Source organism: Pelecanus crispus, chromosome 1, assembly GCF_030463565.1.
Source record: "Pelecanus crispus isolate bPelCri1 chromosome 1, bPelCri1.pri, whole genome shotgun sequence".
NCBI classification, from domain to species: domain Eukaryota; kingdom Metazoa; phylum Chordata; class Aves; order Pelecaniformes; family Pelecanidae; genus Pelecanus; species Pelecanus crispus.
In genome coordinates, this window is record NC_134643.1 from 51,924,354 (window position 1) to 51,948,587 (window position 24,234).

The window sequence follows — 24,234 nt, forward strand, 5'->3', positions numbered from 1 at the left end:
TCTCTCTTCTACCGTACTTTGGTTTCAAATATTTGTATAAAATGATGTGAAAGAGATGTTTTCGTATTCAGTCGCAGTCGAATGAAACTATGAGAACGTGCACAGCGCTTGAAATGTGGCAGACGCAGGCTGGATCTTGCTAAATGTTTTTCATCGACGGAAGTTTCTTCATTTTTAGGCTGTTCAGATGAAAATAATGACGCTAAATATATACAGTAGCCAATACGACATTGCTGTACGTTTGATACGATGACACCAGCACCTGGATGAAGTCTGGCTTAGCACATACTTGCCAGTAGGAACCAGCAGACACGGAGAGTAATGAGATCAGCTGTTTCCAATGTCACGAAAACGCCACTTTTTGTCATTTCTCATTTAATTTCAGCTACAACTCGCCCACTTTCACAAAAAAAAAAAAAACCCCAAAAAACCCCAAACAAACCACCACCCGGGTGCTGAGGGCGCAGCAGCTCCTCCGAACTCCCGGGACGGAGCCGCCTTCGCGGAGCCGCCCCCGGCACCCAGCAGCGGAGGGGACCCCGCCGCGGGGCCCTCCCTGCCTCCCTGCCTCCCTCCCTCAGGCCGTTCCCGAACTCGCGTGGGGCCGGCTACGCGCCCGCTGGCGCTCCGCTCTGGGGTCGCTTCCCCTCGCGAAACTCGCCGCAGCCGGGCTCTCCAGCCCGTCCCGGCCGGCTTCGCCTTGCCGGCGCCCCGCAGCAGACCCCCTCGCCGCCCGCCTCCCCCCGCCCCGAGGCCCACCTTCCCGGCCGGGGGGCGGCTGGGACGCGGCCGCCCGTCCCGACCCGCGGGGCCGCCCAGCCCGGCTGCCCACAGCTGACATGGCGCCCGCGGCGCCCCCCCCCACGCCCTCAGCGGGGCCGGCCGCGGCGGCCCTTCCTCGGCCGGCCCGCAGCAGGGCGGCGGCGGCGGCTTCCGGCGAAGCCTTCTTGCCTTCAACAAAGATGGTGCTCCCCGCGCAGGCTCCGCGGGCGCCTGGGCGCCCTGCGTAGTTCCCCACTTCCCTCCTGTAAGTACGGGCCGAGGGCGGAGGGAGCTCTGCCCTCACAGCGCTCGCCGCCCCGAACGCTCTCTCGCCTGCTCCGCGGCGCGGTGCCGGCGGCCCCGCTCGGCCCGGCCCGGCCCCCCCCGCCCGCTGCCCCGGGCGCCGCCGAGGCGGAGGCAGGAGGGAAGGCGGGAAGGCGTCAGCCCCAGCGCTGCCCAGGGGCCGTTCGGCGGCGGCCCCCCGCGCTGTGGGGCCGGGGCTGGGGCCGGGGCCGGGCTTCCGCGGGGGCGGCGGTGGGCCGGAGGCAGCGCCCGCCTCCGCCGCAGCAGCCGCGCCGAGCCGTGCCCGGAGGGAGGGCGGAGGGGAGGCGGCCGGCTCGGCGCTGAGGTGCAGCAGCTTCCAGACCTCGGTCACCGGGGAGGAGTTAAACGCAAAACTTAATTTTTTTTTTTTTTTTTTTTTTTTTTTTTTGGCGGGGGGGCAACTTTTTAACCTGTAGGCATGCCGTGCATAGCCAAAACCACTCATGCGTTAGGCGGGGTGGACCTTACTCTTAGCTAAGCAGACACATGGTACTGGGAGTCGCAAGCAGCCCACCGCAGTTGGGGTTTGGGAAAAGGCCGAAGCGTTTCCAGCCGAGAACTATGTGAATGTTCTTTTTCAGATCGGATGGGGTCTTTTTAGGGTCAAGGCTTTCAAAAGTTTTATCCCCGTTCATGGACGGATTCTGTGTCAGATCCAGAAAAAGGCAAAGGTGCCTGTGTTGGTGTGGTGATAAGTAAAAGGCGGCGCTCATTCAGCAGGGCGTGGGGGTACGCTTCTTAAAATTTGGCTCTACAATGGAAAAGATGCGTTTTTAGCAGTATCTGGCTAAGGTGTGAGCCATGTCATCTTTTGGGTAAACGGACGTCTCATCTTTTTACTTCCCCTCTAGCACCAGCATTACTGGAGAAAATCTGTTTTAGAGCTTACTTTGGATCGCTAGGTACAGGCTGCAATTAAAATTAATTTAAGCTAATTCTGTGTTGCACTGAAATCCATCCCTACACTCTTAGGCACCAAAATCCCGATTCCTTTCCATATCTGGCTGCTTAGTCCCCAACTCAGACATTTCCTTCTCACGGTACACACACACAAAAAAATACTTAATCTTTAAAAGGATCTTAAAAATCAATTCACCCTATCCTGGAAGTTCACTGGGCCAGTGACCTTGGTGTGAAGGGCTTTAAAACCTCAGTTGGGCTCACTCTGCAGTCAGCGAGCCAAAGACCTTTTTGAGCCGAAATTCCCCCTTCAGATTCATGGCTTGATAGGCGTTTTTCAGTGCGCAAAGGTGCAAACCAAGATGGTTTGAAAAGGCCTTATTCTTGAAAAGCGTTGACCACTTTGGTCATGAAGAAGGGGAACTCATCAAGTGCTGGACAGTGACTGGAGAAGTCGATGTTCCTCATCTGGCACGTGGGTGAGGAGGCTCCTGGTCGAGGACTCGCGGTGGCCCGTGCAGAATGGGAAGCACAAGAGCTTTGTAGCAACCGAAAGTTTTCTGCCTGGGCTGAGATAACGCCCTCAGACCTGCTGCTGGGTGCCTGTCTTGAACTCCGCAAGCGCTTCGTGAGCTCAGGGGTGGTCAGGGAATCCTGGAAGGAAGGAACGGTGGGGATGTGCTGCCTGAATTTTATCTGGTTTTGCTTTAGTTCAGTCCACAACTCCCAGCAGCGTAAAGGTAGTGCATGTTAGAGACCAGAATCTTCAGCTCCACCTGTCCAAAATGAGCATCTTAACATCAAGTGGGGAAATCCAGCTCTCTTTCTTGCCTGCTCTTTTTGCATCTCCTTGCTTGCACTGTTACCTCACTCCATGATGGAGTTTGTTGTTTGAGCTATGCTTAGCAAACTAGCATTTTTTAAGGACATGTGCCAGGATAGCTGTTGTTTGATTCCCAAATGACCTCTAGGCAGAAGGCAGGCACCTCAAAATTCACTTCAGTATACGAGAAACGTACTGGGTGGCTCAGGAAAGATGGAGTCCTCCTGGAATGCTTTCAGCACACGGGGGAAGCTTTTCGGAAAGTGGCTTTATCGGAGGGTGTCATGGACAAGGTTTTCCAGTCTCTCTCTCGTGGTCCTATGCTCTTGCATTCTGTCCAAGATGCCATTTACGTGCCTATATGTTCTGTTGGTTGCCTACCCTAGATTTTAACAACCAGGCCAACCAACCAACCTTTGATGGGGCCTTGGGAGTCAGTAGGCACCTCTGATGATATAAAGACTTTAGCAGGTTTCTTACAAAACCTTTGAAAATCTCTGCCTCTCCTTGTATCCTCAAGCTGAATGAAGTACAGTTTCTGCAAGGTCTAGCTGTTTGAACAGCAGCTTTTAGTTTAATTATCAGAAACTCTCTTGGTAATCACACTCAACACCTGCTGCAGTTTTTTGACTTCATTATTTAGTCATGAGAAAGTATTAAATTGTATGACTCTGTCATTTTCCTTTTCAAGTGCCATGAATGGGCCTAAGGATATGTTTGTCGTTAAGGACTCGACCAGACATCTTGATTCAGTTCATAGGTCTGGCACGGACTGCTGGTATGAGCTTGGATGAGTTGCCTGGTCTCTCTGGACCTTGATTCCTCTTCTGTAGAGTGGCTATAAAATGCATCTTTTGCAGCTTTTGTCTAGTCAGAGTATTAGTCAAGTGAAATGGAAGCTGGCAGAGGGCATCCAGTTGCTTCCTGTGAATACATTAGAAGGGTAAATACCAGGGAGAGAGAAGGGCTACTTAAGCTAAAGCACAGTTTTGGCGTAACAAATGCCTGTAAATAGAAGGTGGATAAATTTGAGATGGAAATTCGAAGAAAGTTTCTCATCATCAGATCAGCTGAGTTCCAGAGCAGCCTTCCAGGATGAGTCAGGAGGAAGAAAGACCTGGTGCATAAGGTACATTTCCACCCCTCCTAAAATTAAAATGCATCGCGTAGGCCAAAGCTACCTGCTGACTCTGTCCCTGCCGCTGCTGCCTGTCTGTGGCACATCTACCAGTCCTGCTGCTTTTACAGTACTGCAGCAAAAGTGCCGCAACAGCAGTAGCATCAGAGGCATCAGTAACAGAGGTCAGCTGTGACATCTCTCTATGCTTTTTGTGGTTAGAGTCTCTTAAAGGACTGGCAAATGCTCTAGCTGCCTTTAGCATGGACCTCGACCAGTTAGTGAGCGGGATTATTTGGCATGGTTTTTATTCCAGCGAAGGACTGGTCTTCACAATGCCAAAGGTTCTCTTCCTGTCCAATATTTCCCAGATATGGCTGCATTTTAGCTCATGAGACAGTGAAATCTGAGCAGAAAAAAGGTGGTGGGGATCGTTAATAGTTTTCCCAGGTTGGTGATTCTGAGTTTGGCATTCTCTCTACAGGTTGCCAGGTATCAAACATCGCTTCTGGATATTAAAGGTTGAAGTATTTTAATCTTCAGGCGTTTCCCTACTCCTTTCGTCACACTCTAGGTTGCCAGATGGATGCCAGAGACAAGCAGCTTTTACGCTCCCTGCGCCTGGAGCTCTGCACAGAGGTGCTGGTGGATGGAGTTGTTATTCAGTATCTCTACCAAGAAGGGATTCTCACGGACAGTCATGTTCAAGAAATAAAATCCCAAACCACCAGTCAGAGGAAAACCATGATGCTCCTTGATATTCTCCCCACTAGAGGACCCAAGGCTTTTGATGCGTTCTTGGATTCCCTACAGGAGTTCCCGTGGGTTAAAGACAAGCTGATGGTGAAGCGTAAAGAAATGACAGTACAAGATCCTGCAGGTAAGGCCAGGATTGTTGTTGCTGATATTTTGAAGCTTGTTCTCAAGATGTAATTTTCAAAGTATTGCATGTACCAGCAATTTAAAGTTACGCGTCGTGTAGATATGGAGCTTGATGCCAGCAGAAGGGGACAGCCTGAATTTCCTGGAAGCCAGCCAATGCCAGGAATTATTGCAAAGTTTGGTCTTTGAGCAGGGCTGAGTTTCAGGAGACAGCAGGAGAGACTGTCTTGGGAGAGGCTGGGATGTAGGAGGACCCAGACTCTATTACCTCAAAGGGAGCAGACTATAAAAAGTAGTTTTGACTAGCTGCAGAACAGTCTCGTCACCATCCATACCTGATTATTGTTTGTTTTATGTATGTTTTACAGTGGTTTGTTTCTGGATTGTTCATATTGACAGAATTTTTATTTACTTACTTTTTTATGATTTTAATGTCATTTTGATTTAGTACCGTATGTTAATTTAGATTTATTTATTATGTTTACTGGAGTGCAGATATCTAGGATCATTGCTTCCAAAATTACTAGCCATTGCTTAGTTTTAAAACAAATTTAGGAGCTAGCCCATTTAGTGGGTGCTGTATAATCTTATTTAGTCAAACCTCTGGCTTTCTGACATTTAAATGTACTTCTAAAACTAGTTTTCTGGACTTGAGGTTTGTTCAGAAGTGATTTCTTTACCAAACCATGCATGCAGTTGTTGAGCTGTTTTGGAATCAAGATGACTGCTTAAAATGCACATTTCTTGCCCTAGATTCTGGCAGCGTGCACTGGCTGCTAACCTCATGTTACCAGTAAGATAGTGAAATAGTCCTCACTTGGGAACGTTGTTTCCAAGCAGTCTTGATTAACCTTTCTCCAAGTCCTTCACCCCGCACCCCCCCCCCGCCCCATTTGAGTTTGGTCATATGTATTTTGATGCACATGATATGTGATTTTTCCAGTGTAGTGTGCTTTACGTGAGACTGAAAGCCTGTGAAGATGGGTGACTAAGACCCGTTGACCGTCACGTGCACCTGCGTCCCAGTTAGCTGCACGTTCAAGAATGGTTTGTCAAGGTCTGCTGGACAAATCTGACATTATCTTACCTTAGGACATTTTTAATGGAATATCATGACTGCTTGTCTTTCTGTTGGGTCTCTGTGGAGCCTGCTTTATGCTTGCTCGGAAATGGGTAAATAATTTTCAGAATTTGGGAAGTAAACATCCTGTGCTGCCCGTAGGGGAGAATACTGCAAGTTCTCAGCACAATGCAAACCTGTGGCATTGAGCGTGTTGGAAAAGACCTTGCTCGCTGTTATGACAAATCCTGTCATGCTAATGCTCTTTATTTGCCTTACAAATCAGCCTGTTCGTTTACTACTTGCTGGTTAAGCTGTTGAATAATCCTTACAGTTCCAGAAAAGCACACACAGCCATCGAGTACAGTCAGGATCGCATAGTGTGTTACTAGAAAAATTGTTTCCAATTTTTGTTCTTTTGATTGTTTTGTGGACTGCTTGTTCCCATTCTTGATTGCTTGTGACTAACATGCTGAATTTATGCATATCAAGTTCTCCGGTTTCGAGTGGGCTCACTGTACTTGATAATCTTATTGCCAGATTTTGTGTGTAAGTTAGAAAAGGTTTCCAGATTAGATCAAAAGTTACTGTTATTTTTACTGTGGCAGTACAGACTGTAAGAACAGGATAAGGGGCAGATAGCCAAGTTTGTTTTAATATTTCGGCATGTTCTTTAGAAGCCAAAGAAAGAGAGCACCATCTGTGCCCTAATAAATGCTGAGTGCACCCTGAAATGAATTGGAAACTATGGCGGCAATCATCAGTGCTGATTACATGCAAGAAAATGTGGTTTGGGATAAAAAGCCTCTCTTTTCATTTTAAACAACAAACTTGTAAGCTTTTGTCTCGGCAGAGTGCTTGAGCATATGCTTGGCCTTAAGCATGGAAAAAGCTCTAATAAAACTATAAGCATACTTAAATGTGTTCTTTAATGCCATGCTAGATAACTTCTGCCTTATTTGAAACAGTTCTTATAAATTATGATTTGTCAGTGGCAATTTCTTTTAAAGAATCCATTTGTAGTGAAAAAAGCCTGCCGCATGCACACTACCTTTTTTTAGACCCTAAAACTTTTAAAATCGAAGTTGGTTTTATGGCCCCAGATTTTTAAATCTTTTTTTCCTTTGAATCATGCATACTTATGGAAATCGCATGCCTGCTGTTCACTTGTTTATGCTCAGTTAAAATTCTGTTTACTCAAGCAAAATATCCTCAGTTTTTGCAGATCTTTTGCAGGACTAAGGACTGGTGGCAAGTTGTTCCTTGAAGGAAGGTTTTATTTTATAGTCTTTCACTTCTCACTGACTACACGTAGGATTTTTAAAGTCAGTCAAAGTAGACTATTAAGTTTTCTCTATCTGAACGTAAAAACTGTGGCATATGCACAGTGATTTTTCTGTGTAGGCCTTTGGATTATTGTGCATATTGTTCGAAGAGATCAGGCTTTCTAGCTTTGCTTCAGCTGAGAAATATAGTTTGTTGGTTCCCAGTTAAAAAAAAAAAATCACAACTGTAATTGTTAAAAAGCTTTTAATTTATTTTCTTCCCCTAGTGAAAAAAAAAACCAAACCAAAACAACAAACCAACTGAACCAAATAAACAGCAGTTTCAGAAGGACAGAAATAAAAACATTTTTGGTGATGTAGTGTAAATATGATCTGGTGGACCGAGCAGCTATGAAATGGAAGCCAAAGTCTGAGATCTAAACAGGACACTGCCACTGACTCATCAGGAGCCTTTGGGCAAATTCTTCCAAGGCAATGGATTTACTGAGTCCCAAGTTGTGTAACTTGGTGTAATGTTCATGGAGCAGCATAGAGTGTAACTGTAAATTGGCCCAGGATTCAACCCAGAGTATGCTATCTGGCTGCTTGCAAATAAATGGACTTTAAAACCTGTGATATCCTGAGTTTTATTGCTGAATGTCAGCTGACTTAAAAATAATAGTTCTGCGTACTGTTATCTGCTGTAGTTCCAAGGAACACAGAAGACCCTAATCCTGCAGAACACGAGGAATAGTTTTTCCATGGTAATCAGGAGAGTGACGTGCAGGCAGGTAGGGCCACTTGCCGCTGTATAATTGCAGCAAAGAGACCCAAGATTCCTTCCCCTTGCTTGTTTACTTTATGCACAGGACAGCCTTTTGCCTAGGGCCACCTTTCTTCTCTCTCATATGATCTGTCAGATGGCCACAGCTTTGGGGAAGCCTTTCCTTAAGGTAGAGAAAGCATCATTGTAAAAGCCCAAAATCTCAAGAAGAAAATTTCAAGTCATGTGTTTTTGGAGGTAAATATTTATGACTTTAATTGATTTCAAGATGATAGGGTGTGTTTCTTACTTGTGTAAGAACCTGTGATAAAACAGTTCACCCTGTGCAGAGTGGCATTGCAAGACTTAATCATTATAAACATCAAATGCAGCATGAGTTCCTGCTTTTGAAGATTAAAACTTCTGCCGTAGTAAGAGTTAACCAAAATAATGTGGGTCTGTTTTGTTGGGAAAAGACTATTCTGGTTTTTCTGCTGTAGTTTGGATAACTTTATGCCTTTGTCAGGAACATAAATCTTCAATATAGTATTATAATTCCTATGAAAAACTACAGCTGTTGGCAACAGAACTCGTTCTTTCTAGGAACAGCGAACAGTTACCCAATATTTTTTGCACTGAATAAAAAAATACAAGCTTCGACGGTGTTTGTTTATCAGAATATTTTTTTAATATCTCTCCACTCGGGAATTTCTCTGCCCAAGTGTTCTATTTCTCTCCATACTATATGTTGCTATAAAATTATTTACTTCTAAAAGTGTTAGTACTGCACCTCTTTGTATTATAGATGATTTCTCCATTCCACAGGAAATCGCAGCATATTGAGAGAGAGAAAAGTCCGAGATACAGCGTTTGCCAAAGGAATCCTGCAGCAGCCGTTGCTATCTGGCAAATGTTAGTGAATTTGGGGCATGGAGTTTCACAGAATCGTTTTGGGAAAGCTGTTCTCTCACAACTAAGCAAGGAATATTTTCTAATGCATGATTTTGTTGTTGTTGTGGTACCTAGTCCACAGTCTGCATTAGGGTCCTGTTAGACTTGGTTGAGTTTTTTTTGATTTGAATAGATTTTGGTGTGGTTGGGGTTTTTTCCCTGGATGTGTGGGGAGTGTATGTTCTCGTATAGCTATATAAGGCTTCATGTTGTGTAACACTTTGGATGAAGCATGCAAATACAAAACAAAGCAAAACATGTACTTCTGCTGAGAAAGCCATCCTTCCCTCCCCCCTCCCAGCTTTCCCAAAGTCCTTTTTCCACAGCTGGGTTGTAGGTTTCTAAGAATTCAGATTCAAATGCAACAGCATTAGAACATGGGGCAGTTTAGCATCTCTTCTTACCTTTTGTTGGCTGCTTCCTGCCCTCTTCCTATCCTGCTTCCTCTCACGTCTAATGCAGTGAGGAAACAGCCTGGTCTCTTGCCTTTTCCATTTGGATGTCAGATAGGAGAGCAGCTGATGAATTCCTTTTCTCTAAAATGGTGGACAGAAGACGGTGTGGTTTTTTTTTTTTTTTTTTCTTTCTTCTCTTTCCCTCCCCTCTCTTGTATAGTCCTGTGGCAGAAGGGGGAGTTTCCTCCCACGTATGTCTGAAGGAAAGGGATGGGCTTAGCAGCCTTGGCCTCACTGGATTGACCTGGAGATGAAGGAATGCCCTTGTGCCACATCCCAATGCCTGGAGGCTATAGAAAATGTTCTCTGGTTCTCTGGAGAGACTGAAAGGCATCCTCGTAGGAGAATTTCCCAAACTCTTTTCCACATTCCCATCTCCCCTGAAAATCGGGTGTTACATTTACAGCTTTGGCTTTGTTCCTGACCGCAGCGAGATCTGTGAAGTCTGGCATTAAAGGTTTGTGCACACACTCAATATTAACAGCATGCATCATGACACGGACAAGGAATCAACTTCCCTGGTTCTACAGAGCATTCTGTGTATGTATTTTGGTTTTAATGTGTGTATGCACGTAAGATTTTTTTTTCTTTTTTTTTAACAGTTTAAGGAGTATTTGCTTTGTTGCTTTTTTGCTGTGCTAATAAGCAGCTGTGTTTATGCTGCTTATGTCTGTGTTTTTTACTTTGAGAAGCCCAAATCTTAGGCATCACTGTTAAGAACTGTAGTGTTTCCTGTCCAGTCTCAAACAGTTTCTTCCAGGTAAGTTAATGGAAAGATATAACCAAACTTGGTGTCATCCTCAGTAACACAAATACGTGAGGCTAATAATATAGATTTAATAAAACATGTAGTCCCTGGAAACAGGAGAGGAGCAGTGAGCTCTGGCAAGAGAGCTGTTTGGGCCAGCTGTGCCTGATCAACTACTTATAACCAGTGCTGCTAAGAGGAAGTAACAGGTAATTGGGATTGAAGACTCCTTGGTGTAGGGAATGGGGACATCCATCTGCTGCCCAGACCTGATGACTTCCCAAGTTTGCTGCTTCCCCAGGGACTGGATCCAGGACATCACAGAGGTTGCCAAGGCCTGCCCAGTCATCAGACTTTGCTAATCTCTCATGTTGGGTGCTAGTAATACTTCAGCAGATTAAGGATGACTACGGGGCTCAGTGATCCTATGTGAAGGGATGGAGCCCAAGCAGTGTTCGCCATTCAAGGCAAAAAACCTGGGCAGGGGTGGATGCATCCTGCATATTCACATCTGTCTGTGCACCTGGTGTCATGGCAGCACTTCGGACTCTATGACCACAGGACCCTCTTCAAGAAACGGGACTGCTACGGACAGATGGGATCAACTCAACAGTGGGACAAAAGTGTCTTTACCAGCAGGCGTGCTGGGAGGAAGTGGAAGTCTGCACAGCTGAAGCACTGTGATGTCATTGGATTTGCAGAGACATGGTGGGATAGTTCACACAACTGCAGTGCCGTAGTGCATGGCCTCAGGTTCTTAGACAAGGATGCCATTGCAGTCTCTTCAAAGGAGTGTCTTGAGTGCACAGAGCTTTGCTATTGCCTGGGCAACAGGCTGGTCAAGAGCTTATGGATTAGGATCAGAAGGGAGCTCAGTAACAGAGACATTGTGGTGGCATCTTTTATAGGGCTTCCCAATCAAAAGGAGGTAGAGCCTGGAGAAGGAAAGCTAGCAGCTTTCCAATACCTACGAAGAAGGTATCAAGAGAAGACAGGGATAGGCTCTACACAGCAATGCATGGTGGGAAGATGAGAGATGAAGGGTGTTAATTGAAATGGGAGGTTCTGACGGGCTATAAGGAGCATTTTTCATCGTAAGGGGAGGCAAGAAGTGGAATGGGTTGAGTAGTCTTCATCCTTGAGGGTTTTCAAGACCTGGCTGGGTAGAATACTGAGCAACATGGTCTGATCTCAGAGTTGACCCTACTTGGAACAGGAGGTTGGATAGGAGGCCTCCTGAGGTCTCTTCCAACCTGAATTTCCCTATGATCCTATGAAGCTTTCTGAAAAGAGTGCTTCTTTTGCAGACCCTGGTTCTCAGGAAAACCTTAACAACCCTGGTGTTTACTGGGAATGTGACACAGTATGGCAATCCAGGAGGCTTCTGGAATGCAGAAGGGACAATACCTTGATGAATGTCCTAGATGAATAGACTTAAGGGAGGTGCTCTACTGGCCTTGCTGCTCACAAACAAGGAACAACTGTTTAGGGATGTGTTTGTTAATGTCAGTCTTGGCTGCAGTTACCATGCAGTACTCAAGTTTAAGATACTGAGAGAAGATAGGAAAGCAAGTAGCTGAGTAAATGTCCTGGACTTTAGCTTGTTCATGAAACTGGTTGATGGGACACTGCAGGAGACAGTTCTGATGGACAAGCACCCAGGATACCTGACTGATCATCAAGGAAAACCTTTTCAAAGTACAAAAATGGTCCATTCCTACATACAGGAAAAGCAGCAGGCATGGCAGGAGGCCAGCTTGGCTGAAAGGGGATCTCCCAGCAGAGCTCAAATTCAAAAAGGAATTGTCTAGGAGGTGGAAATGAGGACAGGCTACCCAGGAGCAATATAAAAGCATTCTGTGGGCTTTTAGCGATAGGGTTATGAAGGGCAAAGCTCATCTGAGTTTTAAACCATTCAAGGATGTGAAGTACAAGACAGGCTTCTACAGGTACATTGGCAGTGGAAGGAAGACTAAGGCAACCACTGATGAAGGGCACGGAAAAGGCTGGGTCTTCATATGCGAAGGCTGCTGTCAGTTGGCCCTGGTCTCTGTGCCTAGAATTTGGATGAGGGAGATGCTGTTTATAGTAGAACAGAATTGAGTTAGAAACTACCTGAGTAGAGTGGGCATACACAAATCCACAGAGATGGATGGGATGTGTCTAAGAGTGCTCAGGGAGCCAGCCTATGTCTTTGAGAGGCTGTTTTCTGTCATGTTTGGTGGGCTGTGGTAAGCCAAATGCACAAAGTGCGATAAAGTGACTGGGAACAGCCCACTTGGGTTTACCACAGGTAAATCAAGCTTGACTAACTTGATTCTTGCCTTCTGTGATAAAATGACTGCCTCTGTGGATGACAGGAGTAGATTTCATTTAATTGACTTCAGCAAGGCTTTCAGCACAGTCTCATAGCATTCTTGTGGCTAGCTGGGAAGGTGTGGACTGCACAGTGGGTGAAAAAAAGGCTGGACCACCAGGCTCAAAGAGTGGTGGTCAGTGGTTCAGTATCCATCTAACTGGAGGCTAGTTACGAGTTGTGTTCCTCAGGGCTGACAGTGGGACCAGTTTTAACCTCTTTTAACCTCTGTTTAACCTCTTTGTCAGTGACCTGGGTGATAGGAGGGACTGTATCTTCAGGAAGTTTGTAGGTGAATTAACTTTGTTTGCACACTTGTCAGTTTGTGTTCTGGGATCTTCTGAACTGTGCCTAAAGCAGGAAGCAGAATGACTCCAGGCCTTGGAGATCTTTGGCACTGGGGAGCAGGACTGCCTCTCATAGGGATCCCAGCAAGCTGGATGAATGGGCCAGCAAGAACCTCATGATATTCAGCAGAAGTAAGCATGAAGTTGTGCACCTGGGATACAAAATTCCTGCAAAATAACACAAGATGGGCACTGACTGCCAGTTGCAACTCTGCAGAAAAGAAGCTGGATGTCCTGATAGGCAGCAAATATGATGATGAAGACTAACCATACACAGGACTGCATCAGCAAGAGCAAAGCCAGCAGGCTGAGGGAAATGATTATTCCCCTGTGCTTGGTACTAGGAGGCTGTATTTAAAATAGTGTGTCTAGCTTTATGCCACCAGTACAAGGGAGAGATTGACAAACTAGAGAGTCCTGTGGAGCACCACTAAAGTGGTTAGTTTAACATGAAGTACAGGGAAAGGCTGAGACAACTGATTGTGTTCTCGGAGAAGAGAAGGCTAAGTAGACTCAGAAAAAGTGGAGTTGGACTCTTCCTACAGATGCTCAGCAAAAGGATAACAAGTGGCAGCCACAAGTTGTAGCAAGAGAAATTCTGATTGGATATAAGGAAAAATAATTCACAAGACGGGCTAAGCACTGGCCACCAGAAGTTGCGGCCCAAGTAGGGTTGCCCAAAGAGGCTGTGGAATCTCCATCCTTGGAGACAGTCAACACTCAACAGTAGAAGACCCTGAGAAACCTGAGCAGACTTTGAAGCTGGCCTTGCTTTGAGCAGAAGGTTGGACTAGATGACCTCCAAAGGTCCCTCTGAACCTAAATTTTTCTGTCATTCTGTAAGCTTGGCATCACACTCTGTGTACTCAGTATGTGGGGTTTTAATCCAAATATAACTGGTGCTGACATAGGACACTTTGGATATGTATGCATGACTTCTAGTTCAGATTAGGAATGTGCTTTTTAAGTGAGTTGGAGTGTTTGAATTAGATTTCTTTCAGGTGAATCTGAACAGGAAAATGTGCTCCAAGTGTTCACAGAGTCTATAGGACCAGACTAGAGCCAGTCAGGAGTGAAACCTTCCAGCTGCGTATAGTGTGAACGCCAGATGCTCAACATGATCTATATCACTCTATAGGTCCTCTACTATTGCTCTGTACTGCTTGCTAATATAGACATAGCCTTTTCTGGCCAGTGGGTGAGGTGGTTTTGTCCATAAACACCCACAGTCTTGGAATCCTTTCTTCCCAGAATTCTTTGTCCATACATGCATATACATGTAGATGTGCATCATATCAGGGATGCTGCTGTATGCAAATAAATGCTTTTTTTTTCTTTGATTATTTAAGTATCTCTGTTTCCCAGAGTTTATAGTACTGCTTCTCATCTTGGGGTATGTTCATTCTAAATGGCTTACAGAGTTCACTACCTGTGGTTTTCCGTTCGACAAAATATCTTAATTCTCTGTCCATTTTCCTCCTCAACTTGCATCACAGTATGATAAAATCATGCCTGTGTCTTGTATTTCCAAAACCATGCATAGTTGCAGCCCTCTATGATCCTTGAGATCTTTTGTTAATTGTTGCCAGCTTCCCACTGTTGGTCTTGTCTCAGGATGTGGTGGGCTAACCATTGAAAAAGCTTTGCACAGATAGTAATAGTTGTTTTCTAGAACAGACTAGAAACTTTCTTGTAAGGACCGGATCCTGCAGCTTGATGAAGCCACTTGTAAACATGAAAAAGCAAGATGCAGTTGTTATTTTTGCATTATGTCATCAGTATAGGCATTCTGTTGATACTAATTAGTGGCCCTTGTGGCCCATAGATATACACTAGTATATGCTCCAGAGTAACTGAGAGGACTTCCTATTTAAGACTTTGTAGACTTCTTTTCATGAAATTTTTCTTCATTAATATTTTCCTTCAGAGCTGGCCAGCTCTTCTTTTAGCACCTCCAGAATTGCCTCGGAGCTCCATCTGAAAATGTTTGTTTAATTTTTGTATTCCCATTGCATGGGGAAAATCTATTGTCTTTTGTAAATTAAGCCTATGAATGCTGTTTTAAAAAACAAACAACCAAGCAGCAAACACACCCACCTTAGCTTGCATGTGCTGTGGAGGCTGCGTAGCCATCCAAAGTCAGTAAAAATGTTAACTAGTGTCTCACAGTGAAAGTCTGACTCCAGTGAAGTCAGGGGCCAGACTCCTGTTGACCAGAGCAGGACAAAGGTCTCGCCACTGATGGATGAAATGTTCTCTCTGGTGAAGGAATGGGTGCTATGCTGTCTTCCCTACAGTGGCATGGCAGTATGTCTCGACCTTCAAAGCAAAATAATTTCTGCAGTTGAAAAGCTATTACTAGTTCAGACTCTGCACTCCTTTTGCCTGTCAACTGAGAATATCAGCACTGTTGTGACTTACTTCTCACTGGGAAATGTCACTTGTGTGACAAAGGTCAGGACATTCCTCTAGGATACAGTTCATTATGCATGGTTATTATATCTTGAAGCCCTCCCTGCATTGGCATATGCAACTAAGCTTTCCTTCCAGATCTGTTTATGGTCATATATATATGTTTGTATGAATGAGAACTAGAGCACCCAAGTATCACTCGTTGTTACCTCAGAGTGATGCAGCTGCAGTTTATCTTGTTAGAAGATTTACGGTTTTGTACACAAGACTTTCAAAGCCAATTTTTATCTATTTGGCAATTGTCTGTGTAAACAGAAAACCAATCTTGTTGCTTCTTTTAGCCATTGGATCATTGTTCCAGTATACTGTCAGATCTTCTTTTTAAGTTTTCTTCCTGCTCTGGCTTTGTCTGTGAATAGATTTGTGTTCCTTCATATATTGATATATTGACAAGGAGCTGTGCATGTGTTTTGACAAACACCTCTGCTGCAAACTGAAGTGAAGCTTCAGTGTTTCTTCCAATCTACAGTTAGAGAAGGAGCCGATTTGATTTATACTATACAGTTTGTGTGTGCAGGAAATAAGCATTAATGCATTGGGTCAAGGGGAATAAATTGCCATTAGTGCATTACTACTTCTGGCAGCCTTCTTAATCTTAGTGTTTCACCACCTTGCCTGGGATTTTCAAAAGCACTCATAGTTAACCCAAGCTCACCCAACCCTCCTCCTGTCAAGGTCAAGGGTAAACTCCCCTTGGCTTTAAAGAAGGCAGTTTTAGTCCTGTGATGATACTTTTTAAAGTCTTACCTTTCATTTGTAGTTAATGTGTTGAGCTCTTTAACGAACAGCCTGTTTCAGTCTTTGGATCTTTCTAATAAAACGTATGCTATGGTTGAGTGAAGGGACTTTACACACAGGTAAAGGGTTGACGAAGCCCCTTGCCAGCCCTGGGGGTCTCTGGCTGGTGCTGGTGGAAGGCAGGCATCCTCCATGGGCAGCTGGTGCCGCTTTTAAGCAGGGGCATATGAATCCTCAGCAAAGTAACTGCTGAGAAAGGAAACCTGGAATGAAAAGGAAAACCAGTACTTTCTAGTATTTCTGTGTGAAGAAAGTATTTCTTTAAATACGTTTTTATTTACTGTAGGCAATGTCTGTGTTTGCTCAGCTTTTCAAAGCGGCAAAACATGTTCTTTATTCTTACTTCTCTTCTGTTTAATTAATGTCATGTATTTCTCTGCGATCCAGTTCTGCCACGTCCCACGTGAGGTTAGTTTCATCTTCATATCCTTGAATAGCGATTGCTGCAGTCAGGGTTGCAAAACGCCCTCATCATCCCCTCGGTTCATGTGCTCATGGTGGATCTGACGAGTTCACCTGCAAAACGCTCATTTTAAAAGCAACGTCAAGTTATAGCTAGAAATGCTAGCCAGCTGTTTGCAGTAGAAATTAACTCGGGTTTCTTGGGTCATTCCTCTTGCAGGCACCCAGATCCAAAATGGGGAGCCTTAAATCATTCCCCACCGAGCTGCTGGCTGTGCCCGCAGCCAGGTCCCTGGGGACCACAGCTTTTGCTGTCGGAGCTCCCCGGGCGCTTCAAAGCCTGCTCTGGGCAGGTCCCAGGCTGCCCGCCTCTCGACAGTGCCGAGCAGCACGGCGCCTCGCTCACGGCCGGCGTCAGGACATGCAGCCAGGACTTCCTCCAGCGATCTTGCCCGAGGGGCCGAATCCTGTGGGTGTTCGTGGTGCACACCTGTCAGATGGGGCTGTGTCCCTGCCAGCAGCTGGCAGTGAGGTGCAGCTCTTTGCATGGAATAGTTTTAATATTACTGTGACCCCACGGTGTAACAGGTAGGGTACCACCTTGTGACTTGACATCTGAGACACTTCCCAAGTAAGCGCATCTATGGTTTTTATGAGCGGTGCCCCCTCAGCTGTGTTTTAGAAATCTTTGGTGGAGGTGTTGCTCCAAGAGAAAGCTCAAATCTTGAATTTTGACTAGAATAAAGTCCTTCCAAGTAGTTGAAAGAAATGTATCTAAGTCCCACAAAGAGGTAAGATAGGACTTGAGTTCCTCTCCTCCTTGTTTCATCTGGGCTAATTGAGGCAGTTTCTCAGTTGGCACGCTGGCCTTTGTGAATCCCCTTCTTAATGCCCCTAACTTTCCCCAGAAATTGTGCACAGATTTTAGCAAAATAATTCAGACGTGTCCTGGGGGAAGGTGATTGATGATAAACCTGTGCCTCTTTGCATCTGAATCCAGGACAATTGACCCTGTTACTGAGAGTCTCGTCTTCATTTATCACTATTTGTTTATATATTTCATTTATTCTAGTTCTCATATATAGCAATGTTATTGTATCTGGTATACATTATAAACAGAGTCTATAGAAGTGAAAACAACTGTGTTTCCACTGAAGGATGCACAGGGAGTCCAGGGGGGATATTAGAGGATCGTATGTGTCTTGTTTGGGTTCTGTTAGCATTTTTCTTCTGTTTTTCAATTTGTCACCTACAGTAAGGTAAAGAATAAACATCAAGCTATTTAGAGAAAAAGTGAATCTCAGTAGTGTCTTTCCATTCAGACTGATATCAGGAAGAACTGGAGTGTAAACCCTGCTGTTCACTTGAGTTTCATGCTCTAGCCTGCTGCATGACAACGTGTTTTCCTGGCTAATGCTGATCAGAGGCATTCCTAGTGTGATTATATGTCCACTGGAGTGTTCATTCTGCCCTTGGTATGTGCACCCTCTTACAAAATTCTTGGCATACCAGGCTCTGGTTTAGAAGATTTCTCCCTGTTTGTTTTATGAAGCCAGATAAGAAGGAAACTGTGATTTACAGCCATGAATTTATGATTTAGAATCATGGAATCATTTAGGTTGGAAAAGACCTTTCAGATCATTGAGTCCAATCGTAAATTTAACAGCTTTCACTTCCACTGCTCAGTAGCCCGTGCACTTGGTAAAATTCCTCCTGTGTCACTGAGTATTTTTGATGACAGAGATTATATTCTGATTAAGAAAGCAGTGTGGTGGGTTTTCCTCCTCTTGTTCTGCCTGCACAAATGCACTACTTCTTCCCCTTCAAAACCTCTTTGGTAAATGCTGAAATCACTCGGAACATTTTTTTAAGAAAATCAGTCTTGATAATGATAGCAACAGTAATCCCATGAGATCGTCTGCAAGCCTTCTGTAATCATCTGTAAATGTTAGGAAAGGCAGAACTAGGTTTTTGCTTTTGTGCATAAGCCTTTCACGTTGGTCTTAAACATTAGATTGTATGTACTTGTTAGTATCAGCCCTCCTGATAATGTCCCCCAAGATGAAGTTCACCATTGTATGCTTCTTCAGCTTGCTTTTTCAACTTCAGCATTCTTTTGTTGAGTACTATCAAATATTGGGTAACGTTTGTCCATAAAGCTTCAGAGGTCTAAGTTAAGGAAATACACGGGATGTCCATGTCTTGATAACTGCTTTCATGCCAACTGATTCCTCCTGGTGTGAATCGAGGAAGGGTTATGAATTACTTGTGCAGGATACAGCGTTACTAGTGCTTCTGGTACTAAATAATACTCTGTCCAGTTAAAACTGCAAACCCTCCAGTTTATGTACAGGCAGACACTATTTTTTGTATGTGCTGCCCTTATCTTGTAGCTCATTCTGGGAAACTGTCATCATGTCAGCAACATTGTCTGAGATACACATATCCAGACAAGTCTGGAGCTCTTCAGACTTCATCACTGTCTTGCCTGTGGGGTAATTATGAACTCTTTCCACATGAGGCTGGAGAATACCAGAAGTCTGGGAATTGGGGATCTCATAACTGTTGATCCTGGAGCATCAGAGCAGGCACACAGTTCCTGGTAGGAACAGGGAGGTGGTAAGAGATTCTGTACTGCCAGGTGTTAACACTGTACTGCCTTCTGATTTGGCACCAGCTAACACTTGTACACGTGTAGGGTTTGCACTGATAAACAAAGTCCTTTTCTCCTATTCCATGCTGTAAGTGTGGCTTTTTGGTTTTTTTGTGGTTCAGTTCCTATTGACTGTACAAGTTGTTGCTGTAGCCCTTTTCCCCTCCCATAGAGCTACCACCATTTAGTTACTCAGACTGCTAATTTAATCTTGTGCATCAAGAAAAGCACTTACATTGTCATATTATTTATGAAGAGTTACTTTCTGAATAGATTACGTCCTTTGGTTTATTGAGTAAGCTAATACAAGAGCAGGGTATAAAATCCCCTAGATTTGTGACCCTATATGTGACCCTATACCCCTTCCATGTACACCCAGTTCTAAATGGCTCCCTTTCTCCTTATCTGGTTCCAGTCATGTCTAAGCCACAACTTTTGAGCCTTTTCCCCATTGTGGATAGCTTTTTCTTTCTCAGTCTACTGTTTCCATATGCATAACCCTTTCACAGATCAGTCAACGTTAGAACATATAGTTGATTTAATTCTGAGGCGCAAAGCGCATTGGTCATACATACCAGAGAAGACTTTAATAGCATTTCTGTGAGCAAACCGAACATCATTGTATTGCATCTTTTCTAAAGATCTAAAAGCAAAGTTATTACTCAGACCTTTCTCTAGGATTGCATGTTCTGCCTTTGTCAGGATGTTTGGAGTGGGTACGTTATTATTTCATGTTCTTTCTTATCAGCTTCTGAGTCCAATGGTATCACAAGGTTAAAAAAAATGTTGTTGGCACATAGAATATATAAAGTATGAAGAGTTGGCTGCTTTGCCTCACCATAGGGAACTGCTGTGAGTTATCTACATGCTTATTTTCTGCATGACACTGAAATTAGATACCGCGTTTGGGTTTTGGGATATATATAATTTATTTTTTGTGTTAAAAACTGTCAACACCAAAATGACCCTGAAGTATCCTCCTCCTACAAAAGCTGTTCGTCTTTCTTTTGCAGTGGTAGCATTCATGCTTGCCATGATGGTCTTTTATCTTTTCCAGGTTGTAATATGTCCGATATAAATTCTAATGTACAGTTGTGATTACTGCTTTGTCCTTAAACCATTACAGCTGCGTAGCAGACACTCACTGATTCCTGACCACAGCTGATGGGCTTACTCCTCATACTATGTTTTACAGATTTCCTCACCTTGGTTTTGAAAAAGGGGCTTTCTCAAGACTTCGTCATAGTCCTATCCTGTCTTTGCATAGCCTACGTTACAAACTTACCAGTGTTCTTTGCCTTGCCTTTGAGCTCTAAGGGCATATAGGCTTTGATGGGGTTTTTTCCCCACCTGTGGGATCCATTATGTTATTAGTAATATTCCTTCTCCTATAGTAGTCTTGCAGTTGCTCAGAAAACTTCCTTACCCATGAAGTCTTCGCTGTAAGAGAAGAGATGCCTGAGGTTTTGTTCAGCATTTCTGTAATATAGCCACTGGGATGAGAGATGATGAAAGGACAGCCATGCTGGGTCTGTTTTGCTCAATACACCCACCACATCAAAGAACTCACCGTTAACCTTTGCCAGGCTCTGTCAAGCTGGACACCCACTGCACCATGAGAAGGAAGCTTGACTGGGGGAATCCCAACAGTGGGGCAGGACCTATTTCCACTCCCTTTTGCTGTCCTGTCTCCAGACAGAGAGGTCCGAGGTGGCATCTGCTGGTTTCTTATGGGTTTTTGGGAAATGGTGTCAGGGATGCTTTGTTTGAGGCTCCCCTTTGGATCCCTGTTCTTACATTTTTTGAACCCCTTGACCCTCAAGCCTCTCTCTTTTTTTCCTTGATCATCATACGTAGTCATTTTCTTGGTTTCCCCACATCTAGCCCTCTGATGCCTGTCCCAGGTAGGAAAGCCAGTCAGGACAGTGGTCTAGGAAAGGATAAGCTTGGGCTCAAGCTGCGCCAGGGGAGGTTTGGGTTGGAAATTAGGAAAAATTTCTTTACAGAAAGGGTGGTCAAGCATTGGAACAGGCTGCCCAGAGAGGTGGTAGAGTCATCATCCCTGGCAGTGTTCAAAAAACGGGTAGATGTTGCACTTGGGGACATGGTTTAGTCTAGTCTACCCTTGATTGGTTTAGTGTGGACTTGGTAGTGTAGGTTAATGGTTGGACTGGATGATCTTAAAGGTCTTTTCCAACCTAAACGATTCTATGATTCTAAGCCAAGAGTGAGCATTTAATCCCAGGGTTTTCAGTGACTGCCTTTTTAGGCATAGGTTTTAGTACTCAGTTTGATTTTTTTTATTTGACTAGAGGTAGCTAATCAAAGTTCTGTCTTTTAACACCACAGTCATCATTATTTTCATGCAAAGTGATAATACAACACATGCCTGAGGAAAGTGCATATGCCATGTCTGGAACACCAAAATGAATTACCTCAGACATAGAGGCAGAAGGCAATCGCTCAAAACAAGGTATGATTTAGGATCAAGATACGGGAAATGCACTATTAGATAATCTTCCCCCACCATTCCAGGTTTATAAAATAAGTATTGGTATCTGCACACAAAGGTGGTTGGTGCTTTAGGAATGCCAAAGAGGATGTAGCTATTTGATGGAACTACAACCAATTCTACACTTGTTTTTGCCTACAGGTTATGAGAAAGTGTTGAGAGCTGTTCTCAGCTTTGAGTGGGTCACCCTCTTTTGGTAGCTTGAATTCAGAATATACATACATACTCAAGTAGTTTATTTCCTATGGGAAATGAATGTGTTTAAGTAGCTGAAAAGAGGGTGTTCAAGAGAATTGGTGCGTACGGCAGACCGCAATTCTCTTACCTTGTGGCGTACGCAGGCTGGCTGGTGAACCTTTGGCCTTGGGAGGAGAAATAGCTGAATCTCTTGCTGTTCCTGGTGTTTTCTCATGGGGAAATCTGCATGATTGAATTATATTTAGTACAGAAGAGAGCTAAATGGCTTGTCTTCAGAATTGTTTTGTATCACTTACTTTTTTCTCTCTGTACAAGTTGGGTGTGTTATGCTCTAGGCAGCACCCAGCTGAGCTGAGTTTTCTCAGAAAAGCGTCTTCCTCTTTGAACAAGCAGTACTTAGCAGCTGGAGCTTTGCCCCAGTACAGAAAGTGTGTGTGTTACATTTATATTGTACAACACACCAGAACTTAATTTCAGGGTAGTTTTCTTCGTGACTAAAGCCAGAGGAAAAGCTGAAATTTGCCTTTTGTCTACAGCTGTTTTGTAGAGTTTCAATTAATCTTCAAAGCCTAGTAATTGGTCTAGTTTCATTACAGAGTCTTGAAATGGAATTTTAAAGGATCATTCCTGTTTGGAGATAAAGCCAGTCATAACTCTTTCTGCTACAAGCTGAAGATTCAAGTTTTGGTTTGGTTTTTTTTTGTTTTTGTTCTGAACACAAATGAACTCTTCTAATATCAGGAAAGATTAAGGAAAAGGTGCTCTTGATGTATGAAGTCCTGTCCATTCTGTGTTTTCTCATCATGTTTCTTAGTAGTTCTTGTTTTCTTGTGGACCATGAGAAACATGAACCACAGGAAGAATATATTTTTTTATCAATGTTTTTGGTAAACCAACAAACTTCTGGGAACTAGGCGAGGCTGTCTCTTTGTCGCTCCTTTGTCTTTCCATGATATGTTTTTTTGGGTTTTGTTCTTACTGTGGTTGAACAGTTGGATTGTAATCTGTAAAGGAAAATATGTAGTAGGACCTGTAGACAGTGACATGAAAAATAATGTAATTTGCTAATAATTTATTTAAATTGCTGTAAAGAACCTCGCCTATGGAGTAGAAGTCACTGCATCACCTGCTGACTTTTATTTTATACATCTCAAGGTGAAGGTGCTAGATTTCAGGTCTACTCTGTGACCTGCCCTAAGGAATATGCAGGGGAAATCTGGACTTCAAACCGAGTTAGTGTTAGGTAACATCTCAAGAGTAGAAACGTCTCATATTCCCACCAGGCACTGGGACTAGCGAGAGAGCTCTTGTTAAAGAGGGACAAAGCTCCCGGGCTTCTTAAAGGCTAGCAATTATATCTTTTTTTTAATTGAGAAGGACATAAATACATTTAAAAAAAACTTTGAAAGCCTTGATCTTGCATAGGCACTTTACTCTTAGGCCCTGAAGCTTTTACAGTAGTTCATGTTTAAAACTCATAAAAGAAGATGCAGCTGACTGGTATAATACTGCAGATCCTTAGGGCCCAGGGGCCCCGTAGCATGATGTTTCAGAGGATACGCTTTCCAAAGATTTGAACGTTTCTTGCAAGGCACCTCTCCCTGCTGGAGGGGAGTTTAACACCAGGGGTGAATCACAGAATCATAGAATGGTATGGGTTGGAAGGGACCTTAAAGATCATCTAGTTCCAACCCTCTGCCATGGGCAGGGACACCTTCCACTAGACCAGGTTGCTCAAAGCCCCACCCAACCTGACCTTGAAGCCTGGAAGTGCCAGGTATTCATAACTTACCGTGGGAGACATCTTTGTTAACTACAGCACAGGTTTTTTAGGGTTTCATCAGATTGTGATCAGGACCTTGTATTGCATTTGGAAGAGAAGAGGAAATTGGTCTGAAGTATACGCTGTCATTCAGCTGAGCTCATGGTTTCAGTAGCTGCGCAAACCTCAATTTTCATTTACTCAACCTGTTTTGATTTGACTGTATGATATTACGCGTAACCTAATGTTTTTGTCTTGCCCTGCTCCCCTGGGACTGAGATAAGGTTTGCTGCTGGTAACGTCTGGTGTGTTAATTGTCATGTTCTGCCTCGACTTGACTTGACTACTTTTAAAAATGGCACTGGATAATTGACTTTTCAGGAATAGTTGCTTTTTAAAAGGGTTCAGTTTGCTCTATCAGCAAGCGTCATTGCTGCTTTATGCTATTTTTTCAGAATTGAGTGATTTATGGCACTTGAACTTCCCAAACTATTCTGTAATTTACTGTAATGTTAAGCTTTGTCCAGGACACACTGACTGCCCATAAAAATTGTTTGGAAAAGGAATTTCCCCTTTTAACTCAATAGCAAATAATGATGTAAAAAAGTTAATGTAACTGTCTGCTCCGCTCCCATGGGTGGCTGAGATGGGCTGCAGTCACACATGCCATCTTATTGTTCTCCT

General features: G+C 44.0%; 1 protein-coding gene across 1 annotated transcript in view; it reads left to right on the forward strand.

The window, feature by feature from the left end:
• The first annotated feature begins 999 nt into the window (after positions 1-999).
• CRADD (CARD and death domain containing adaptor protein) overlaps positions 1,000-24,234 on the forward strand; it is a 79,682-nt gene continuing 56,447 nt past the window's right edge. Inside the window, exons 1-3 of the mRNA XM_075723797.1 lie at positions 1,000-1,027; positions 4,501-4,806; positions 11,685-11,690. Coding sequence (XP_075579912.1) covers positions 4,509-4,806; positions 11,685-11,690 — 304 coding nt within the window. The 5' untranslated portion in view covers positions 1,000-1,027; positions 4,501-4,508. The remainder of the gene's footprint in view (positions 1,028-4,500; positions 4,807-11,684; positions 11,691-24,234) is intronic.